Source organism: Miniopterus schreibersii (genome assembly GCF_964146895.1).
Source record: "Miniopterus schreibersii genome assembly, chromosome: 17".
Classification (NCBI taxonomy): Eukaryota; Metazoa; Chordata; class Mammalia; order Chiroptera; family Miniopteridae; genus Miniopterus; species Miniopterus schreibersii.
The window spans coordinates 3,698,153-3,717,091 of NC_138117.1; the positions used below are offsets into that span (position 1 = coordinate 3,698,153).

The 18,939-nt window shown below is 50.5% G+C and overlaps 1 protein-coding gene across 3 annotated transcripts; it reads right to left on the reverse strand.

Annotated features, from left to right (window-relative positions):
* Positions 1-6,188: 6,188 nt before the first annotated feature.
* GEM (GTP binding protein overexpressed in skeletal muscle) lies at positions 6,189-18,466 on the reverse strand. 3 transcript variants are annotated; one of them, XM_081116567.1, is made up of 5 exons: positions 18,301-18,466; positions 16,559-16,895; positions 10,568-10,644; positions 9,252-9,456; positions 6,189-7,530 (listed from the first exon to the last, which is right to left on the reverse strand). In XM_081116567.1, exons 1-5 carry the CDS (start codon positions 18,319-18,321, stop codon positions 7,253-7,255), a joined length of 918 nt encoding a protein of 305 aa, XP_080972693.1. In that variant the 5' UTR covers positions 18,322-18,466; the 3' UTR covers positions 6,189-7,252. The 3 variants fall into 3 exon arrangements, with proteins under 3 accessions (XP_080972693.1, XP_080972694.1, XP_080972695.1); XM_081116568.1 differs by having other exon boundaries at positions 6,195-7,530; positions 10,568-10,641; XM_081116569.1 differs by lacking the exon at positions 6,189-7,530 and adding an exon at positions 7,964-8,300.
* Between the last annotated feature and the right edge of the window lie 473 nt (positions 18,467-18,939).

An 18,939-nucleotide genomic window follows, 5' to 3' on the forward strand; every position in this document is an offset into this window, starting at 1 on the left:
TTAAAAATCAGGGCCTGGAGGGTCAACTTTCTGAGGCAATCAGGGCCCCAATTACCAGCCACCCACCATAGAGAACCATCTGGGCCTCACATCCAGGGAACTGTCACCTTACTTGGAACTTCCTAGGTCTGGAAAATCACAGGCTGCAAGGGCAGAGGGGAGCGCAGACACACTAGAGGGATCCAGAAGGTTCATGGCCTTGGGCTAGTTATCTTCCGTATAATGGGAACCCTACTGCCTGCCTCACAGGGTTTTTGTAGATGAGATAAAGCGCCTAAAAACAAACTCCAGGTGAGAGCGACCATTACCCCGCGTTGCTGGGTCCGCCCTGTACCCTGCCCTGGGAACTAAGGTCAAGCTTCAGGCCCCGATCCTGCTGTCCCTGATTAGTTAGTGAGCCAGTTCTGTCACCTGTAAACCTACGCTCCCCATCTCATTGTGGGGATGCGCCCACTGTTTTTCAGCCTTCCCACGATGACCTGAGGCCAAGCAGGGGCCCTGAGGGTTAATTATTCTCGGCCTCGGGCACTAGGCAGAGGGAACAGTGCGGTCAGGCCTTTGAAAGAAAGGCCTTCTGGGACCTGAGGCAGGCACAGCGGGAAGGCAGGGCCTCGGCCTCCAGAGCGGCTTCCCCAGCCAGTGACAGCATCTCTCCGGGACAATGACAGGGGCTCCTGTCTTTCCGCTGACTCCTACTGGGGCCTCTGAGTCGAAGAGGCCTAGGAAGTCTCTCGTATTTTCCCATGAAGGCCCCAGCCATAGGGCCTTCAACCGAGCGGCGGGCCGTGCCCAAGGCCCCTTCGCAACTAGCTCACTAGAGTCCTTTGGCTCTTTCTCTTTCCTCCAGTAGCAGCCCAGCAAGGAGCCTGCCAAAGGCACAACCTTCAGCGCTCCCAGAGAGAACAGTCCATTGTCCCTTCAGTCATCTCTCTCAGTGATTCCTGGAGGCAAGCAGCTGGCAGCTCCAGACAGGCCTCGGGTCAAAAGCCACTGACAAGCTGTGTGACTCTCTGCAAGGCACTCAACTTCTCTGAATCACAGTTCCCTCCTCTGTAAAATGACAATACTAATAGTACCCAATGGGATTGCTGTGAGATTCCATAGATAATGTTTGTAGCTGGACCCGAAGTAAGTACTTGGTAAATGGCAGCTATCGTTTCCCTGGGTGGGAAAATCTGGGAGGAGGGAGGCGAGTCAGAGACACCAGCTACAGAGCACAGAGCACAGGACTGAGAATCAGGAAACCTGGATTTAAATCCAGTTCTGACTGATTAAAAAGTTAGGTTGATAAATGATAATGGAGGGAGACTTGACTTGGGGTAGTGAACACGCAATACAATATATAGATGATGTATTATAGGATTGTACCCCTGAAACCTATGTAACTTATTAACCAGTGTCACCCCAATACATTTTTTTAAAATGAAGTTGATAGTGACCAAACAGATCAAGGATAAACAAAATGTACAATATGGTTGTGGATGCATACAAACGAACATTATTCAGTCTTAAAAAGGAATGGAATTCTGATAGATGCTACAACATGGATGAATCTGCCCGGCCGGCCGTGGCTCAGCGGTTGAGCGTCGACCTAGGATCCAGGCGATCGGGGTTCGATTCCCTGTCAGGGCACATGCCCGGGTTGCGGGCTCGATCAATGACTCTCTCATCATTGATGTTTCTCTCTCTCTCTCTCCCCCTCTCCTTTCCTCTCTCTGGATTCAGTAAAGATATATTAAAAAACAAACAAAAAAACCACGGATGAATCTTGAAGACATTATGCCAAGGGAAACAAGGCGGTCGCCCAAGGACAAGCACAGCGTGATTCCACGTGCGTGATGAAGCTGGAGGAGCCAGCTCATGGAGACAGCAGGTGGAATGGTGGTTGCCAGAGGCGGGGGGACGGGGGTTGGGGTGTCACTGCCTAATGGTGCAGAAGCTCCCTGGGGAAGATGGAAACGCTCTGGAGGTGGAGAGCAGTGACAGCCACACAACTCAGTGTTTCGGCCCCGAAGCGCACACTCAGAAACGCGCCGGGCAGTGCCCCGAGCCCGAGGCGGGCTCCCGCCTCCGCTCCCGTCAGTCGTGCAGGAAGGAGTTCAGATGCGGGACAGAAAGCAGCCCTGAAACAGAGCGAGCGAATTTAGGAAGGAAGCAGAGCCCAGCAAGTTTAGTAAAAATGCACTTGGCATAAAGCACAAGCGGGCAACTCGGCCAGTCTGAGTGCCCCCGCAGGGTTCGAGGGGGTTTATACCCTCCCCCCTATAGGTTCCAAAGTCCCCTTTACGCGGTTGCCGCTTATCGCCTATGTTTGTACACGCACCTGGTCATCTTGTTTAGCATGTTCTAAGGCGGCTGGCTTCTTTGTTTTAGTGGGTGAGGAAAACTCCCCACTTTCTTCCCGCTCCCCCTTTCCTGCCCTGGCAGCTATCCATCCTACCAACAGAAATGGTTAGAATGGTAAATTTTATGTTATGTGTATTTTATCAAAATTAAAAATAAGCCTATTTCACTTTCTATTTCCTAATTTTCCCTGACGGTATTTGACCATGAAATTCTCCATTTTCACCAGCACTCACTTGAATACCACGGAGAGCAAGGGTCCCATAGAACACACCTGGGGAAAGGCTGGCATCTGGCATCCTGGCTGGACCTTCAGGGATAAAACCCCAGGGTCCAGTAGGGGGAGGGCTTCACCTAATGTGGGGAGAAACATATTGGGCCCGTCATCTAAGGAAGGAAGATGCCAGCATCTCTCTCACTCGGTATAAACCAGGATTCGGAGGGAAACCACTAAACCACTAAGAGAAGCAGAAATGGCATCTGCTTCTCTGAGTCTTGATGTCAAGACATCAGTGAGGTGCCTCCTGAGTGGGAAAACTTAGGGGAGCCCTTTATTGGCAGCAAGCTTTGGGAGCTTAGAAACCAGAAACCCACGCAAAAGGCCTGAGACGGTAAGCACCCAGCATTCGCCCCCAGAGACCAGGGCTAATGACTTCGGCATTACAGGCTCCTGTTTACATTCAGAATTCAGGTTGCGTAGCAACCTCAGGATTTAATAAAGGCCTTTTCAAATTTTTAACCTGTTTTCAGTTGCTAAGGGGAACTCCTTTGGCAGGGAGTTTGTTCCACCCTTTGGCCAGGATATTAAAGCTGAATTACCCACCATAATGGTACTAAGATTGCCCAAGAGAAAGATGACAGTTTAGAAAAACAAAGTAAGACAGTCTCTTATTAGGCGGCCGCTCACTACTTCCTCCTAGCAACTGATTTCAGAAGGCTCTTGGTTTTCGTTTGAAAAAAGAAAATAATAAAATATAGCTAAAAGTTTCTGAGCCTTCATCATGTGCCGGGGTCCACACTTTGTATGCATTTTCCTCCCCATAAAAAAACCTCAAGAAGTAGATAACCTCTTTTAAAATTGTTTTAAATTGATTTTTAGAGAGAGAGGAAAGGAGAGGGAGAGAGAGAAACATCCATGAGAGAAACATCCGTCGGCTGCCTCCTGCACGCCCCCGACTGGGGATCCAGCCCGCAGCCCAGGCGTGTGTCCTGACCCGGAATCGAACCGGTTACCTCCTGGTTCTTGGGTGAGCGCTCAGCCAGCGGGGCACAGGTGGAGCTGGGACACAGACCCGGGCAACCGGACTCCAGAAGCCCCTCCTCAAGGCCCGTCACCGTGTCTTCTCGGCCAGCCTTGCCCGTGGCTGCACAGCTGCATGTTCTGGGCGACCGAAGGGGCGGGTTCCTCGTGCGCGCTGCTCTCTCCTCTCCCACACTCGCGGTTAGAACCGGAGGCACCTGTGAAGCCCTAGCGGCCCACTCACCTGTTGAGTGGGGTGCTGTTCTGCATAAAAGCAGGAAGGTGGAAAAAATCGAACTGGTTTTTTATGAGTCCAACGCCCTCATCTTCAACACCTGAAATAGCACTCCTGTTGTCCAATTTGTACAGAGACTCTCAAAGGCACAATGAAGGAAATAAAGAGTTCCTCTGTTGCTGCCAAAAGAGAGAGTGTTGGCATTTTCCCCGCTGCTAATGGTCTTTAACTGGCTTTACACGTTCCAGGGGACCAGGATCAAGGCCAGTCCAACATGTCAGCGAGCGGGTGAGTGTCTACACGCTGGAATCCCAAGGGCGAGCTGGGGTGGGCCTGAGAGACCCTCCTGCTCCAAGAGATACACACCTGTAACCCCCCCCAGCACTGCTGTAGCCACTGATATGCAAACCACCCCGACCCCCCTCACGTGTGCACAGTCGTTTACGAACCCGTAGATGTGAATACTCTCGGGACATTACCAAGCACTCTTACTTGTCTCGTCCTGTCATTTTAAAAGCCCCGTGGGGTTGGTATCACGTTCCTTATTCTGCATGTGAGGACTGGAAAGCTCACTAGTGATTAGCAAGGCCAGGACCAGCATCTGAGGCTTTTAACTCCCAGCCCAGTGTGCTCTGGATGCAAGATACCTGCAGTTATCAACAGCTCTTACACATTCCTTCGCTGGCAGAAGCCCGAGCCCGTGTCGGGAAGTTTAGAGATGCCCTGAGAATGGCCAAGCCTGGGGCTGGCATGAGCAAGCGGGAGGCCCGCAGGGTGGCCGAGCCCCTCTGAGCTGGAGGGAGGCAGCTGCCTGACCGCCGGGGGCTCGGGCTCAGAGCACCTGCTCCTGTGGGACGGCGAGCTGGGATCTGAAGCGCCGGGTTCCTAAGTCACCCTGAGCAAGTCACACTTGTCAGGGACTCCAGTCCCGACCCAGACACTAAACGGCTGGAAAACTTGGACGAGTCACTGATCCTAACACGCTGGCTGCAAAATGGGCTGCCAAGCCTGGGGGCCCTGGAGAGAGTCTACTCAAGATGAAACACTACAGAGGCCCCAGGGATGCGAGGCGCTGCTCTGCGGAGAGAGGAGAGGAGAGAGGACAAGGGAAGAGGAGCGGCCCCTGATTTTCAGGGGTCCCATTCCACTTGCGGGAGGCAGGCTCTACTTTACGTACAGTGGCAGACAGTCGGCAAAGAAAACTGACCTCTCCTGAGCTCTGTATAGTATGGCAGGTCAAAGGATGGGTGCTATGCCCTGGCCTACCGGTATTACTCGGTTGGTTGGAGCGTCTCCCAGACACCAAAAGGTTGAGGGTTCGATTCCTGGTCAGGGCACATACCCAGGTTGTGGGTTTGATCCCCGGTCACAACGTGTGCTGGAAGCAACAGATTAATGTTTCTCTCTCTCTCTCCTTTTGTAAGATTAAAAAAAAATTTTTTAAATAAAAGATAGGTGTTATTAGCAACCCCATTTTGTGGATGAGAAAACTGATGGATAGTTTAATCTTTACTCCAAAGACACACTCATGTTAACTGGCTCAGACAAGAGTCGCCCAGGCCTGTATGGCCTGAATCATTCCTCACCACTCGCCGTACTGTTTCCTTGTGCTAGTCAAAGATGAAAGCGCCCAGAGATGGGAGCCCTCGCTCTCAACTTGGAAAAAGGAGACAGGCCACATAAAGCGGAGCAGAGACATCTTTTAAAACTGTGCCACTTTAGTCAATATCTGAGGCCCTGTGATTGTCACTATTAGTGTGTCTGATGACAACCTCGGGGAGATAAGGGGAGAGAGTCAGAGAGGGAACACGTGAGAGCCAGAGATGTGAAAGGGGCACCGAGGAAGCTCCATCCCATCTAAAGGGTTACACATGGCCATCGGACAGAAGCCACGTGATTAACGTCAAACCACATGAATGTCAGAGAGAGGCGTTGGGTTAAAGCCTTGCCTGGCTAGACTTCGGGCTGAAAATCACCAGTTTCTTTTTTTTCTGTTTCTTCCTAATCCTTTATAATTTCCTCTAATGCTTTAGCCCAGCTTAGGACCACGAGCCTTCAGGGAGCAAAGCAAGGCCCATCTGTTCAGCCAGGAATTTGCCAAACAAGTAAAAAATCAACCTGGCTTTTACTGTAACATATCATTTAGATGACCCCCCAATACTTTGCAACCGTACCTGCCAAAAGTAACTCTGCATCGCTGTGAATCATGGTTCCAAAAGGGGGGATGTCAGGGGCATTCTTTGCTAATGAAAAAGAGGAATAAAGTAATAGGTATAGTTGTTTAGAATGTGCTTATTCTAAAAGCTATATCAAAATATGAATCATCACCACCTTGTTTGGGGAGGAAAAACATTTAAGAATGCCTTTTTTCCAAAGATTTTATTTATTTTATTATAAGACATATAGGTAAAGACTTGCATATTCTAAAAAAGATAGAAAATGATAATAAAATGGACATTTTTCTTATTAAGAAACATGTCATAAATATGCTTTATCAAATGTTAAAATGGTTATTATTTTGCAAAATAACAATAAATAGAGCAGAGCTGTGGCATACGAGGGTCAACTCAAAGTACTGGAAGTGTTTATGTTTTGTATTTTATAAAAATTCAGACCTTTGATTATATTTCAAAATGTGGCATTTTGCACTGCAGCTTATCAATAATTCAGATTTTCAAAATATTTTTAGGATGGCCCTATGATTGTAAAAATAATGAAACATAAAAAGTGATTTGACTAAGTTGAATTTGATTAAAATAAGTTCCCCTGAATACAAAATTATAAGACACAGAAGTACAGATACAATTTTTGAAACCCACCGTGGTACATGAGTCAGTTCCCACATTCTACAAATTTCTGGATCCCCAGCTGTGGGCACTGAACAAAAACTGTTTGCAAGCTTTAGTTTCCAGCCAGGTCCATCGTTTCCTTTCACAGCTTGATGGAGCAGTGATAGTCACGATGAGCTCAATTCCACAGTCTACCTCCATGAATACAAGGTACTTCTTCCTTTGAATAAACCCTTTCACTGGTCCTTATATTTGGTTATGACCCACTGGCCTCAAATTCCCATATCAGAACACTGGGGGAAATTTTAATAATGCAAAGTTCTTTTTCTAGGCATTCTTTTAAGGCTTCGATTCTCTACTCTCCAAAGGAAAGAGGACACTCACGTGAACACCACACACATCCTCTAGTGAGTCTCGGGTGTTCAAGGAGCAAGGTCAGGCTTTTCCCGCAAGTAAATACTGACCCTTTGCGAAGATCTCTCACTGCCCATGCATTTAGTTGCCCATAAGGCTAACACATGAATTCCCAGCCGCAGAAGGGGAAGCCGCGTCTAACAGTATTTAAGGAGTCAATCTAATATAGATTATCGGTCCCAGTGGCCTTCAGCGATGCCCACCGGGGGGCATCTGGGTGACCCCGGGTGCCTAGAGCACAGAGAGGTCATGGCAGGATTTGGACTTGAGCTTGAAGGCCATGTTCTTGTTGTTCTTGGCCACGATCTTGCCCCAGAAGCGCCTGGCCTTCCGGGGGATGCTCTCCCTCTTCTTCTGGTAGGCCAGCCGCCTGTCGTTCTTCTCTCGGCTGTCCCGCCGGAGGCGCACCTGCCGCACGGCGCCCTCGAACAGCTCCTTCACGTTGTGCTGCACGGCGGCCGACGTCTCGATGAACTTGCAGTCGAAGACCACGGCGCACGCGCGCCCCTCTGCAAGGGGCGGAGGGAAGAGGGGGCTGCAGGGCTCGGCCAAGCTGGAGGGGTCCCCAGTTTATTTTTATTTTTTTTTATTGATTTCAGAGAGAGGAAGGGAGAGAGAGTCCCTGATGGGCCGCCTCCTGCACACGCCCTACGGGGGATCGAGCCCGCCACCCGGGCCTGGGCCCTGGCCGGGAATCGAACTGGGACCTCCTGGTTCATGGGTCGGTGCTCAGCCGCTGAGCCACACCAGCTGGGCGAGGATTCCCGATTTTAAGTGGTCCTCACAGTAACTCTGAGTCAGTCCCACATGCAATGAGCATGCGAGGCCACCGTGGCACATGTCCTCCCAGGCCATAAACAGAAGCAAGGAGTCTCACAGGAGGGTTCCTGGAAGCAGGAGAGGTGGGCTTTAGGCCTGGTCCGCCACACTCACTGCAGGAAGGTGCCATTTCATCAAAAAAGCACTATTTATTATAACAGCAAAAACCATAGCCTTAATTTATTGCACTTACTATGCGCTGGGAACTGCTTTGTAAACACTTTTTATGCTCACAATCTTGAAAAATATATTATCCCTCTCAGGTAGATAAAGAAACTGCGGGGAAGGGTGGCCTTTTAAAAACCTGAGGGAGTTCACATAGCCTGTGAGTGGCAGCTGTGAATCCAGGGCTGCTTCATTCTCAAGCTCATATTCTTAACTCTTTCTCCTGACTCAGTTTCCTGAACTGAAAATAAGAATCCCACTACTTGGCTTTCTCTCTTTAAAAAATTTTTTGAAGCTTTAAAAAAAAAAATTTATATGTTTTTATTGATTTCAGGGAGAGGAAGGGAGAGGGACAGAGATAGAAACATCAATGATGAAAGACAGTCATTGATCAGCTGCCTCCTGCATGCCCCCTTACTTTTTGAAGTTTTGATGAGATATTTTGAAAAAATGTTGAGGCATTCACAAACATATGATACAGTTACAGCAAACTATACAAATAAGCTTTTCTGGAACTCTCTCAGTTGCACATGTTCTGTTGTGTTTAATGGCTACGTGTCCAAGGTTGGCTTGAAAGGAATGATTCCTGTAGACGCTCAACATTTCCTAAGAGTAAGACAGTCCCAACAAGTTGTGTCCATCAAACTTTTAATAGGTGTCTTTTCTCCTGAGCAGAGCCTGGCAATGCAGTATTTTATTTTCTACCATTGTATCAAACCCAAAAAGATGTCTTAACTGAAACTTAGGAAGCAAAGGGTAGGAGGAGGGTGTTTCTAGGGCCTACAGGAACTAGAGGCAGCCTGAATAGAAGTCTTATTCTCAATGACACTCTTTCTCACAGTTCCCCTAAATCAGAGCTCCCATCTGTCTTGCACGAAGATACTACTTCTACTTCTACTTCTACTTCTCTGAACTCTCGAGATCTCCCTAGAAAACAGAAAGGACCAGGAGAAAAGGTTTGGGACTGCTAGTAACCCCTGAGTATGATATCTTCCCTGAAGGAATTCCAGGGAAACCTTGGGGTGTGGGGAGATTGGAATCCTGTAGGTAGGCCAGATGAACAAAGGAGCAGCACCCAGCACAGAGCTGACAGGCTGGGAATATAGGGTGCGCATAAAGCTCCACAGAGCATCTGAATGAGTCCCCGGTTCCAAGTTCATGAAAGAGGAAAGGAAGAATAGCTGTTTGAAAGAAAATGCAGGTGACCCAGGGATTGTTTCTATGGAATTAGCACCACTCCTCTTACCTGAGATAGATACTTCCCGGCACCGCACCAGGTCACTCTTGTTGCCAACCAAAATTATAGGAATGTCCTCCGTCTGCCGGGCCCTGCGGAGCTGGATTCGCAGCTCAGATGCCTTCTCAAAGCTGGCTCGGTCTGTGATGGAGTAGACGATCAGGTAGGCATCCCCGACTTGCATGCAGTGGTCCTGGAGCCACTCATTCCCCCCCTAATGAAATGAGAAGGTCTCCCATGAGCGCACGTAGGACTGGTAAATGAGGCATCAGTTTGCAAAAGGAACAATAAATGTATGCTAAAGTACCCTTGCCGATACGAGAAAGAAAGAAAACTTATTCCAACTCCCCAAAATGCATCAGTCTTCCATGCCTGCAAGATGTCTGGTGGCTGTAAGGACTGCTAGCCCATAAAGTACTTGCCAAAAAGTTCCTACTGTCCAATTGAGTTGATAAATTATACAGTGACTCAGCCAAACATTATTTCCACTCTTTATCTAAACTACTAAAAATGTGCCTTTTCTGACTTCCAAAAAACTCCCTTCTTTCCCAGGTGAAAAAATTAAGAATCCTCTTGTGAGAATTAGAGGGGTTCTCAATAAACAGAAAGTCTAGTGTATATGCCCAGAAGCCCAAATGCTGAAGGCTAGTATTGAGACTGTCAACTTCATACAATGTGGTTTGATACAGTTTAAAATTACCATTCATACTTGTTAGCACTTTCCCTAAAACGAATGCACTTTTTTGTATTTTTGAGTAGAGTTAAGGGCAAATCACTGCAACTTGCTTATTATTCAGAACTCACCTGTGAATGATCTGTTCATTAGAACAGTCTCTCTCACACTTCAGAAATAAACTTTTTTCTTTTCGGATTTGGGAAGTTAGGTCATTTTATTTACTTATTTATTTTTAATTATTTTTATTGTTGAAAGTATTACAGATTCCCCCTTTTTTCCCCCCATTGACCCCCTCCAGCCCTCACCTGCCCCGCCCCAGGCCTTCCCCACACGACTGCCTGTGTCCGTGGGTTATGCATCTGTGCGTGTCAGTTCTTTGGTTAATCTCTCCCCACCCACCCCTCCCTTCCCTCTGAGGTCCCTCCGTCTGGTCCATGCTTCCATGTCTCCCGATCTATTTTGTTCATCAGTTTGTTTTGTTCATTAGAGTCCACATATGAGTGAGATCTTGTGATACTTGAAGCAAACACTTGATCACAAAAACCAACCTACGTCATCGGAACCAAGAAGTGCAAGGTCACCCTCACGCCCAGCAGCCCTTCGGAAGACAAGCCCCGAGGGAATTTACAGAGCCCCGGGCTCCACGTACCTTATTTTCCCACATGTCCAGGAGTATAATAGTTGCAGTTTCCCCATCAACAAGCAGCGTTCGCTCATAGGTGTCTTCTAGGAAGGAAAGAACAGTGGTACTGGAGTCAGCAATCAGTAACACTTTTATATAAGAGGACCATGCAAAAAATAGACTAGAAAACAAGTATTCTAAATATGGAATTAATTAAAGTAAATATCCCGGTATTCATAAAGGCAAGATTCTCTCTTTTATCACCTTCAACAACATTCTACGTATGTTCCTCCGGTCCTTAGAGGCAGGACGCCTGTGTCCTCTGAATGCGAATCACTGGACGGCCTGCAGTGCGAGGCCCGCTTTTCCTCATGCCTAGATCTGTGCTATAGAAAACCATCCATGAGTATAAACCCACTGGAGAGCTTTAGACTTGGATTCGAGCTCCGAGGCCACGAGAAGACACCAACTGCCCCGTGGAGCTGTGAGCCTTGCTCATAGGCCTTACAATCACTGCACCCTTCGGTGGGTGACCACTGAGCATTCACTGGCCATTTCAGGAACTCTGAGCGAAGAGACACTTCTCTTCTTTTGAGACATGAAAAAAATAAAATAAAATAAAAATCTTGAGACTATCCCTGCTTTGTTTTCTTCCTTAAAAAACACATCTCCCTAGGACTAAACGGGCTTGTTTTTCTATCTTAGGGACAGCAGAAGTGCAGCCTCCAGCTCTGCTTGGTGGTGGAAACTCCTCCCTGCATTTGAGCCCAGGCTGCGTGTGGATGAAGGGTGAGCGCAGTGTAACGGGCCAAGGCAGCTCCAGCCCAGAAAAATCAGTGGGGCGGAGGGGCGGTTAACTGACTTAACTGGAAGTTTTGCAGGTAAGATTCCCATCACCTCCATGATTGAGCCCATCCCACTCTATTTTCACATTCATCATTTAAAACTTACAATTTTTATAGTTATTTCTTTAATCATTTTTCTTGCTGTTCCTTTTGCCTAGAATCTGTTCCCTCAAATATCTGACCACCTTCTGGGTGAGGCATCTATTTATTATTTATAATTTATTTATTTATTTATTGTATTATCTTTATTGCTGAAAATGTTACAGATGTCCCTTTCCCCCCCATTGACCCCTCCCACCCCCTCTCGCCCCCTCACCAGGCCTTGCCCACTGCTGTCTGTGTCCATGGGTTATGCATTTCTGCATCTATGTTCTTTGGTTAATCTCTCCCTCCAATGTATGCCCTGACCATCCATTCAAACACCTTTCTCTACTAACATTCCTTACTCCCCTGTTTTATTTTTCTTCACTGTGCTTATCTCCATCTAACATGCAATCGATTTAATGTACTCCTTTTATTATTTAATGTCCCTCCCTGTGCTCAGAATGTTAAGGCGTGGATCTACATCTGTGCTGTTGACTGCTCTAACCCCCAGCACCCAGGACAGAGCCTGGGACAGTGCAGGTGCTCAGTAAATACTTATCAAATGAATGAATGAGTCATAAAGACAGCACTTCGGCTGTGAGCACCAGCGAACCTAAATTAGAATCCGAGCACTACCCTCTATTAGTTGTGTGGCTCTGGACTGCTTACGTAAACTCTCTGGCCCTTCAGCTATGAGCTGGGATTGACAAAAGCATCCACGTCTTAGGGCTGTCTGACGATTACAGACATTATGCCTGCACAGAAAGTAGAAATGCAGTAAACGTTAGCTGCTCTCATCACTTCCTCAGATGGGGGCCATCTGCTCTTGCTATTCTCGGCCCTTCTTGCTGTACCTAAGTTGGAGCTTAAAGGCAGCACCTGGGCCCAGGCGGGTGGCTCAGTTGGTTGAAGTGTTGTCCCATGCACCAGAAGGTTGTGGGTTCGACTCCCAGTCAGGGCACATACCTAAGTGGCAGGTGCAATCCCCAGTCGGGGTGCCTACGGAAGGCAACCGATCGATGCATCTCCCTCACACCGATGTCTCTCTCTCTTCCTTTTTCTCTAAAAAAACAAACAATAAAAACATATCCTCAGTTGAGGATTAAAAAAACAAAGCACTACAATGGGGAACCAGGGCATTTCTTTTTTTATTACAGTGAGGGGTTTCTAAAAAGCGGCACTCCTCCATCTAGGAACCAGAATCGGGAAGGAAAAGCAAAGCACGCATGGGCCCCATGAGGAGAAAGGGAACCAGGGAGGACTGGCTCTGTCTTCCTGTCAGTCTCCCCGCCGCCTTCAGGGGTCATTCTTCTAACCCGTGGTCACTGTTCCCCCTGGGGCATTAGCCATCCGTATGCCCATTGTGTCTGCCTCCCACAATATTCAGCATGAGTCGGATCACAGTGGGTGCACAATTTGGCTTACTGGAGAGTGGGGCCTCGTGACCGCAACAAGCAAATTCATATAACCAAGTGGTTGTATCGGAACCGAAGCAGCACAGGTGGGGAGGTGGGGGCTTTGTCTAAAAGCTCTCCCTGCGCTCAGAAAACTCAGCAGAGCCCTTTCTCTGCCCTCAGCCCGCCGCTCAAAACAGGTACAAGGGACTTGCTTGAGTCCCTGGTAGTTGAAACAGGAACGTGCCGTGTTCCCACAGCTAAGGAAAAAAGCCAACGGACGTTCACCTCACACTCGCTATGTGCCAGGCACTCTGCTACCTGCTTGCTACGGTACCTCCTTTAAGCCCCTCAGTACCACGAAGCAGGTATTATCTCTCCTTTACTAATGGGGAATCCTGCCCGAGAGCACGCAGCTGACCCATGCTGAAGCCGGGACCGAGCCCACACCAGCAGGCCGCGCGCCCAGTGCCCATTCGGGCAATGCCCGTGTGCGCGGTGCCTTCTCACCAGCCTGGAAGCTCCCCAATCTTGCTCGTCCTTAGGGTCCAGCTCAGAGCCCACCTCTCCTAGGAACCCTGTTTCTGACTTCCACGGCCAGAAGTAGTCTTTTCTCCTCTGAGTTCCCACAGCACTGTCCCTGTACATCTCTCCAGACACTTATCACCGCCCCTCGAGTTACGGTTGGCGGGTCCCTGCTCTCACCTCCACGGCATATGCCATAAGCATCGTCGGGGAAAAACCCACAACTCTGTCCCCACAGTCTCCACCCAGTTCCACGGTGTATGTTCAGTAACTGCTCAGAGATGACTGAGCGGCTGAATGAATAAATACATGAAGGGCATTCAATGTGCACACAGTCATAAGGCTGTTCCAACGTAACCACACGGCACCCATCTTTATCAGGAGAAGTAGTGATGAGAGTATTGTGCAGATTTTTTTCTTAAGGTTAATGCTGAAAACAACAACATAGGGCTGTGCCCCAGAAAATCCTCATCTTGGGGAACATAAAGCCCACTAGTGATTCCAACAGCCAGCTACAGAGCAGGGAGGTGATCCCAGGTGGGACAAATTAAGTTGCTCAATTAGGACACATTAGGTGGGTCACCTGAGCAGCTTCTTGATGCCAAAGATTCTCTATTCAAAGAGGTAAAGAAATGAGTCTTGCCTCCTCTCCCCCATTAAACGAAAAGGTTTCCAAATACCGAAGGCTGGCTCCCAAATCCCAGGTAGGAGCTGGTCTTCCGAACCCTCTGGGCCTATGGGAAAACTACCCTCCACATAAATACCACTCCACTCTGACAAACATTTCTGAAAGTCTGCTATCCACTAACTTTTACAATTTCCCCCTCTTAAAAAAAAACAAAAACTTTCAGGTAATCCCTCCCTTCGGTTAATCCCCAAAGCACTTCACTGTTACTTCTTAAGGTATTCGCGCGTTTTGCCCGGCCCTGGATTACAGCCGCTGGTACTAGCAGCTTCCCAAGAGGGTCTGCTCTACCTGGTCCATCACAGAGCCTCGGCCGGAGCCAGGCGCGCGGCCAAGCCCAGCCGCACTTAAAAGCATTTGGACGCCAAATCCAAGGGCTGCAGGGTACAGCGAAGGAACGCGGGATTTGGGTTCAACAACGAGGTTTGAAGCCTGCCAGGCCACGGACTAGCTTTTCCACCCTGGGAAGGTCACTGGCTTCCTAAGCTTCCACTTCTTCACCTGTAAAACAGGTATAAGTACCAAATTGGTTCAGTTTTGATACGCGTTATCAAAAATGTTAACGGGAAGTACTTAGCACAGCGCCTGGCACACAGGCTCCCTGCCAATGACAGAATGAAGACAATATCAAACCAAGACGATAAAGCCCCATGTTCTAATCCCTGCTAACCCACTTGGTATCCCTGAGACTCAGTTTACTCCTGTGAGCACAAAAATTTTGTGAGGACCAAAATAAACAGCAGCAAAGACAAGGCACCCACATAAAGTGCCTCCCCACTGCAAATGTGCGCTCTGTCTTTTTATTTTTTCAATCCTCTCCCGAGGATACTTTTTCCAGTGCTTTCCAGAGAAAGTGGAAGGGGGGGGGGGAGCAAGAGCGAGAGAGAAAGATCAGTGTGAGAGAGACACATCGACTGGTTGCCTCCCATGGGCACCGTGACTGGAGCCTGCAACCGAGGTACATGCCCTTGACCAGAATCGAACCCAGGACCCTTCAGTCCGAGGGCCGAAGCTCTAACCACTGAGCAACTGGCTAGGGTGCAAACGTGCATCTAAATGTTAGTTACTCCCTCCCTCCTACAGCCACAGTCGTCCACCGGCCTTCGAAAGGAAAGAAAAGAGCCGTTGAAGGACACTGACCCTGCCTCTCCCTTGACTCTTGTTTAGCTACAGTCCCCGAGCGTCCAGCGTGCGGAGAGAAATCAACGTCCCGATCGATGAGTCATCACTTACAGGCCAGGTCAGGAGCCTGCCTTCCGGAGCAGTGGATTCCCTCACGGAGGGGACAGTCAGGGGAATAAACATTTCATGGAAGCGGGCAGACGGTACCAGGGACGGAGCAAGACTCCTGAGCAACAAGTGCAGGGCAGAACCGAGCCATCACTAAGCATCTCCCCACTCCCCCGAGCCCGTGACTCAGCTGCGGCTCACGGGTGAAATTCAGACAGCCCGTGCCACTCGGGCAAGGTTCTTCCTCCATTTCCACGGCTGCGACTAGGGACATGCAGCCACCCCGGCCAGGCAGGCTAGGACGGAAACCATGGCTGAAAGACACAGTCTGAGTACCATGGACAATCAGGACCTTCCCATCAGTCCCCAGAACACAGCGCTGTGCTTTCCACGACTGGAGGCACACGTGTACTGTGGAGACGGTGTGACCTCAAATCAGTTTTAAAAACAGGCATGGTGCCCGGCCGGGCGTGGCTCAGGGGCTGAGCGTCGACCTGGGATCCAGCTGATCGGGGTTCGATTCCCGGTCAGGGCACAGGCCCGGGTTGCGGGCTCGATCCCCAGTCGGGGGCGTGCAGGAGGCAGCGGATCAATGACTCTCTCATCATGGCTGTTTCTATCTCTCTCTCTCCCTCCCCTTTCCTCTCTCTGAAATCAATAAAGATACATTAAAAACACACACACCAGACATGGCTTAAACATTTTAAATGGAATCATACAGGGAAAATTTTCTTGAAAAACTGTAAGACTCTATACAAACATATGTATCATTACTGCTATAATTAAAAAATGTTTAAAAACATTGTAGTATTTCAAATACAGATTTTAAACTATGTTACACCCTCAAAAGCCACTCTAATATTGGTGGAAATAAACTGATGAATCGGTTTTTCAAATCGGTTTAGTTTCAGGATTAACCACGGGAAAAAGCTGCATCTACAGTGACCTCCTGAAAGGTCCGGGGCAGAGCTGGCAGGAACCAGAGGTGGGAGCCTTACCCTCTAGCTCTGCCCTCTTCCATCGGTGCCCCCAGACCCGTTAGAGCTGGAATCTAAGAAACCCCCCTTCTGTTTTATCTATAAGCGTTTTCATTTATTGTCCCACAGGCCTGTGCCAATGCTTTTCTGGGGACTTAGCTCCCGGGTCAGTGCCAAGAACGCATAACTGCAGTTCTCAACTCTGCAGATAAACGACCCACTCTGGACCACTGCTGACCTGCGGACGGACAGAAGCGCCCTGGAGCCGGGCCACCTACCTCCCAGCACCTCGCAGTCGCTGTCCACGCTGTCATGCACGCCCGCAAAGATGTTGGCCAGAGTGGACTTGCCCACCCCCTGCTCCCCTATGAGCACCACCCGGTAGTAGGGGTTCCCCGACTCCGAGGAGATGACTGAGTCCGTGGAGTCAGAGGACCAGCTGCGGCGGCAGGGCTCCTCGGGGGGAGCGGGGTGCCGGCTGCGCTGGCTGCGCTGGGGGGGCTCCCTCTGCACCATGAGGTGCCTGAAGTCCGCCGGGATGCTCCAGCGCTGCTGCGGCTGCACAGCCACCGGGCCCTGGCGCATGGTGACATTATTGAGGGTCATCGTCGGGTCCTGGAGAGCAAAGTGGCCAAAATGTTAGCAGTTCTAATAAGCATGGGCAAGAGCTCAGGGGGCTCACACGCACAGTGGGTCATCAGTGATATTCTATTCACGGGGCGAGACCCCAGTAGTCCTAACGTAAGGAACATCGGTGAAACAGCCCCCAAATCCAACAGGCTTTCGACTGGACACACGCACAGACACACACGCACAGTTAGAAACCAGCTCCTGCGCTGACCATCCGTCATTTGCAAAGAGAAAAAAGGTACCGTTAGCAGCGCCCACCGCCCGGGGGCCGCCTCCATCCTCAAGGGAGCCCTGGGAGCCCACTCGGAGCCCGCACTCAGGCAGCCAGAAGGGACCGCAGCCCCAAGGAGGGCTGGAAAGTCCAGGAGCTAATGGAGCTGGGAGCCAGGGTGCCAGGTTAGCTGCTCTTGTCTAAACATGGCTCTTAATTGCACCAGCGGGTTTGTGCCTGGGTGGGGAACACGTGGCCATGACATCACTCCCGCAGGCCGGGCTGGACAGGCACTTATTGGGACTTCCATGTTTAGTAAAGTTGCCCTGATGCTCTCCAGCTGCCTAAATGAGCTATTATTTGGGGGCGGGGAATAAAGAATCCCTGTTTGAGGTTTAAGCCACAGCTCTGCCCTCTTGCCCACGTTTAAACCATGCCAGCCCCAAGCCTTGTCCTTCTGGCAGGGAAATGACCTGCTCACGTTCAGACCTATCACACTGGCAGGAAAAAAAAGAAAAGGCTTAATTCCTATTAAACCACGCCCGCTCCTGGAGTTTTTTAATCCAACCCGGATTTCCACCTTCCTGCAGCGAACCAGGAGGCGCAGGACCCTCGCCGACGGAGCTCGGCCACCTGGCAACAATGTTGCCTTCGCGAGCCCCGCGCCGCCCCGCACTCGGCTCCACCACCCGCACTCGGCCACCTGGCAACAATGTTGCCTTCGCGAGCCCCGCGCCGCCCCGCGCTCCACTGCGCCGCGCGCCTGAGCTAAGCGCAGGGAAGTCTCACATTCACCAGCGACATCCGCTCGCGAAAGTGTGCGGGACACAGACACTCCCTTCCACTCCCGCCCCGCACTCCACACTCCCACACGCCGGCCTCCAGCCGCGATGACCGGCGGGTTTCTCAACCTCGGACGCAGCGCCCGCGTGGGCACTCCGCACGCAAACAGCCAACGCCGAGCGCCGCTGACCGCTCCTCAGCCCGCAGGAGGAGGTGACCCTCCCCCTGAACTGAACTGAACAAGAACCTGCGGTTGACAAATGGTCCTTAAAACCCGCCTCCACCCGGAGAACCCCGGCGCCGACGGCACGTTCCAGGGGCTGCGTCTCAACTTAGTTTGGGGGCTGGGAACGCTCGCTCCCGGACGGCCAGAGGGCCCCCCAGAGAGCCCCTTACCTGGCTCGGCCGGGTGGGCATCCCCGCCTCGGTGCGCGCGTGCGGGGGTGCGCGCCAAGGTGCCCGCAGCGGAGCGCGCGGTCCCGCCCGGAGCAGCCGCCGCGCCCGCAGCCGCCCGGCGGTTTATAGCCGCCAGTCCGCCCGCCGCGCGGGGCTTTTCCGTGACGTCAGCGCGGGGGGGGCTCTGCAGCAAACCCCGAGTTGCAGCGGCTCCGCTCAATCCGTTACTCGAAGTCATGTGACCCCTCTCCCCTTTTGAAAAATAACGACAGTCCCCCTACACACACACACACCCGCTGCTACATTTTGTTTTATTTCACCTGCTGGACGCGGGAAGATGGGAAAATACACTAAGTGCCGCTTCGTGGAGCTCCTAGAAGGGGCCGCAAAAAGAGCGCTCGCAAACTGTCCTGACGGGATGGAGCACTAGGCAGGTTTGAGTTGAGAGCCCAGCTTTGCCAAAAAAAAAAAAAAAAAACACCGAAAAACACAGAAACAAAAAAACGGGGGTCCCCCAGGCGCGGAGACCTGAGCTTCTCGCAGGGGCGCAGCCAAGGCTCGTGCCCGCCGGACCTTCCGCGCGGACCCCGGCCTGTGCGCGGCCCTGTCCCCTTCTCGGCGGACAGGACAGGACGGGAA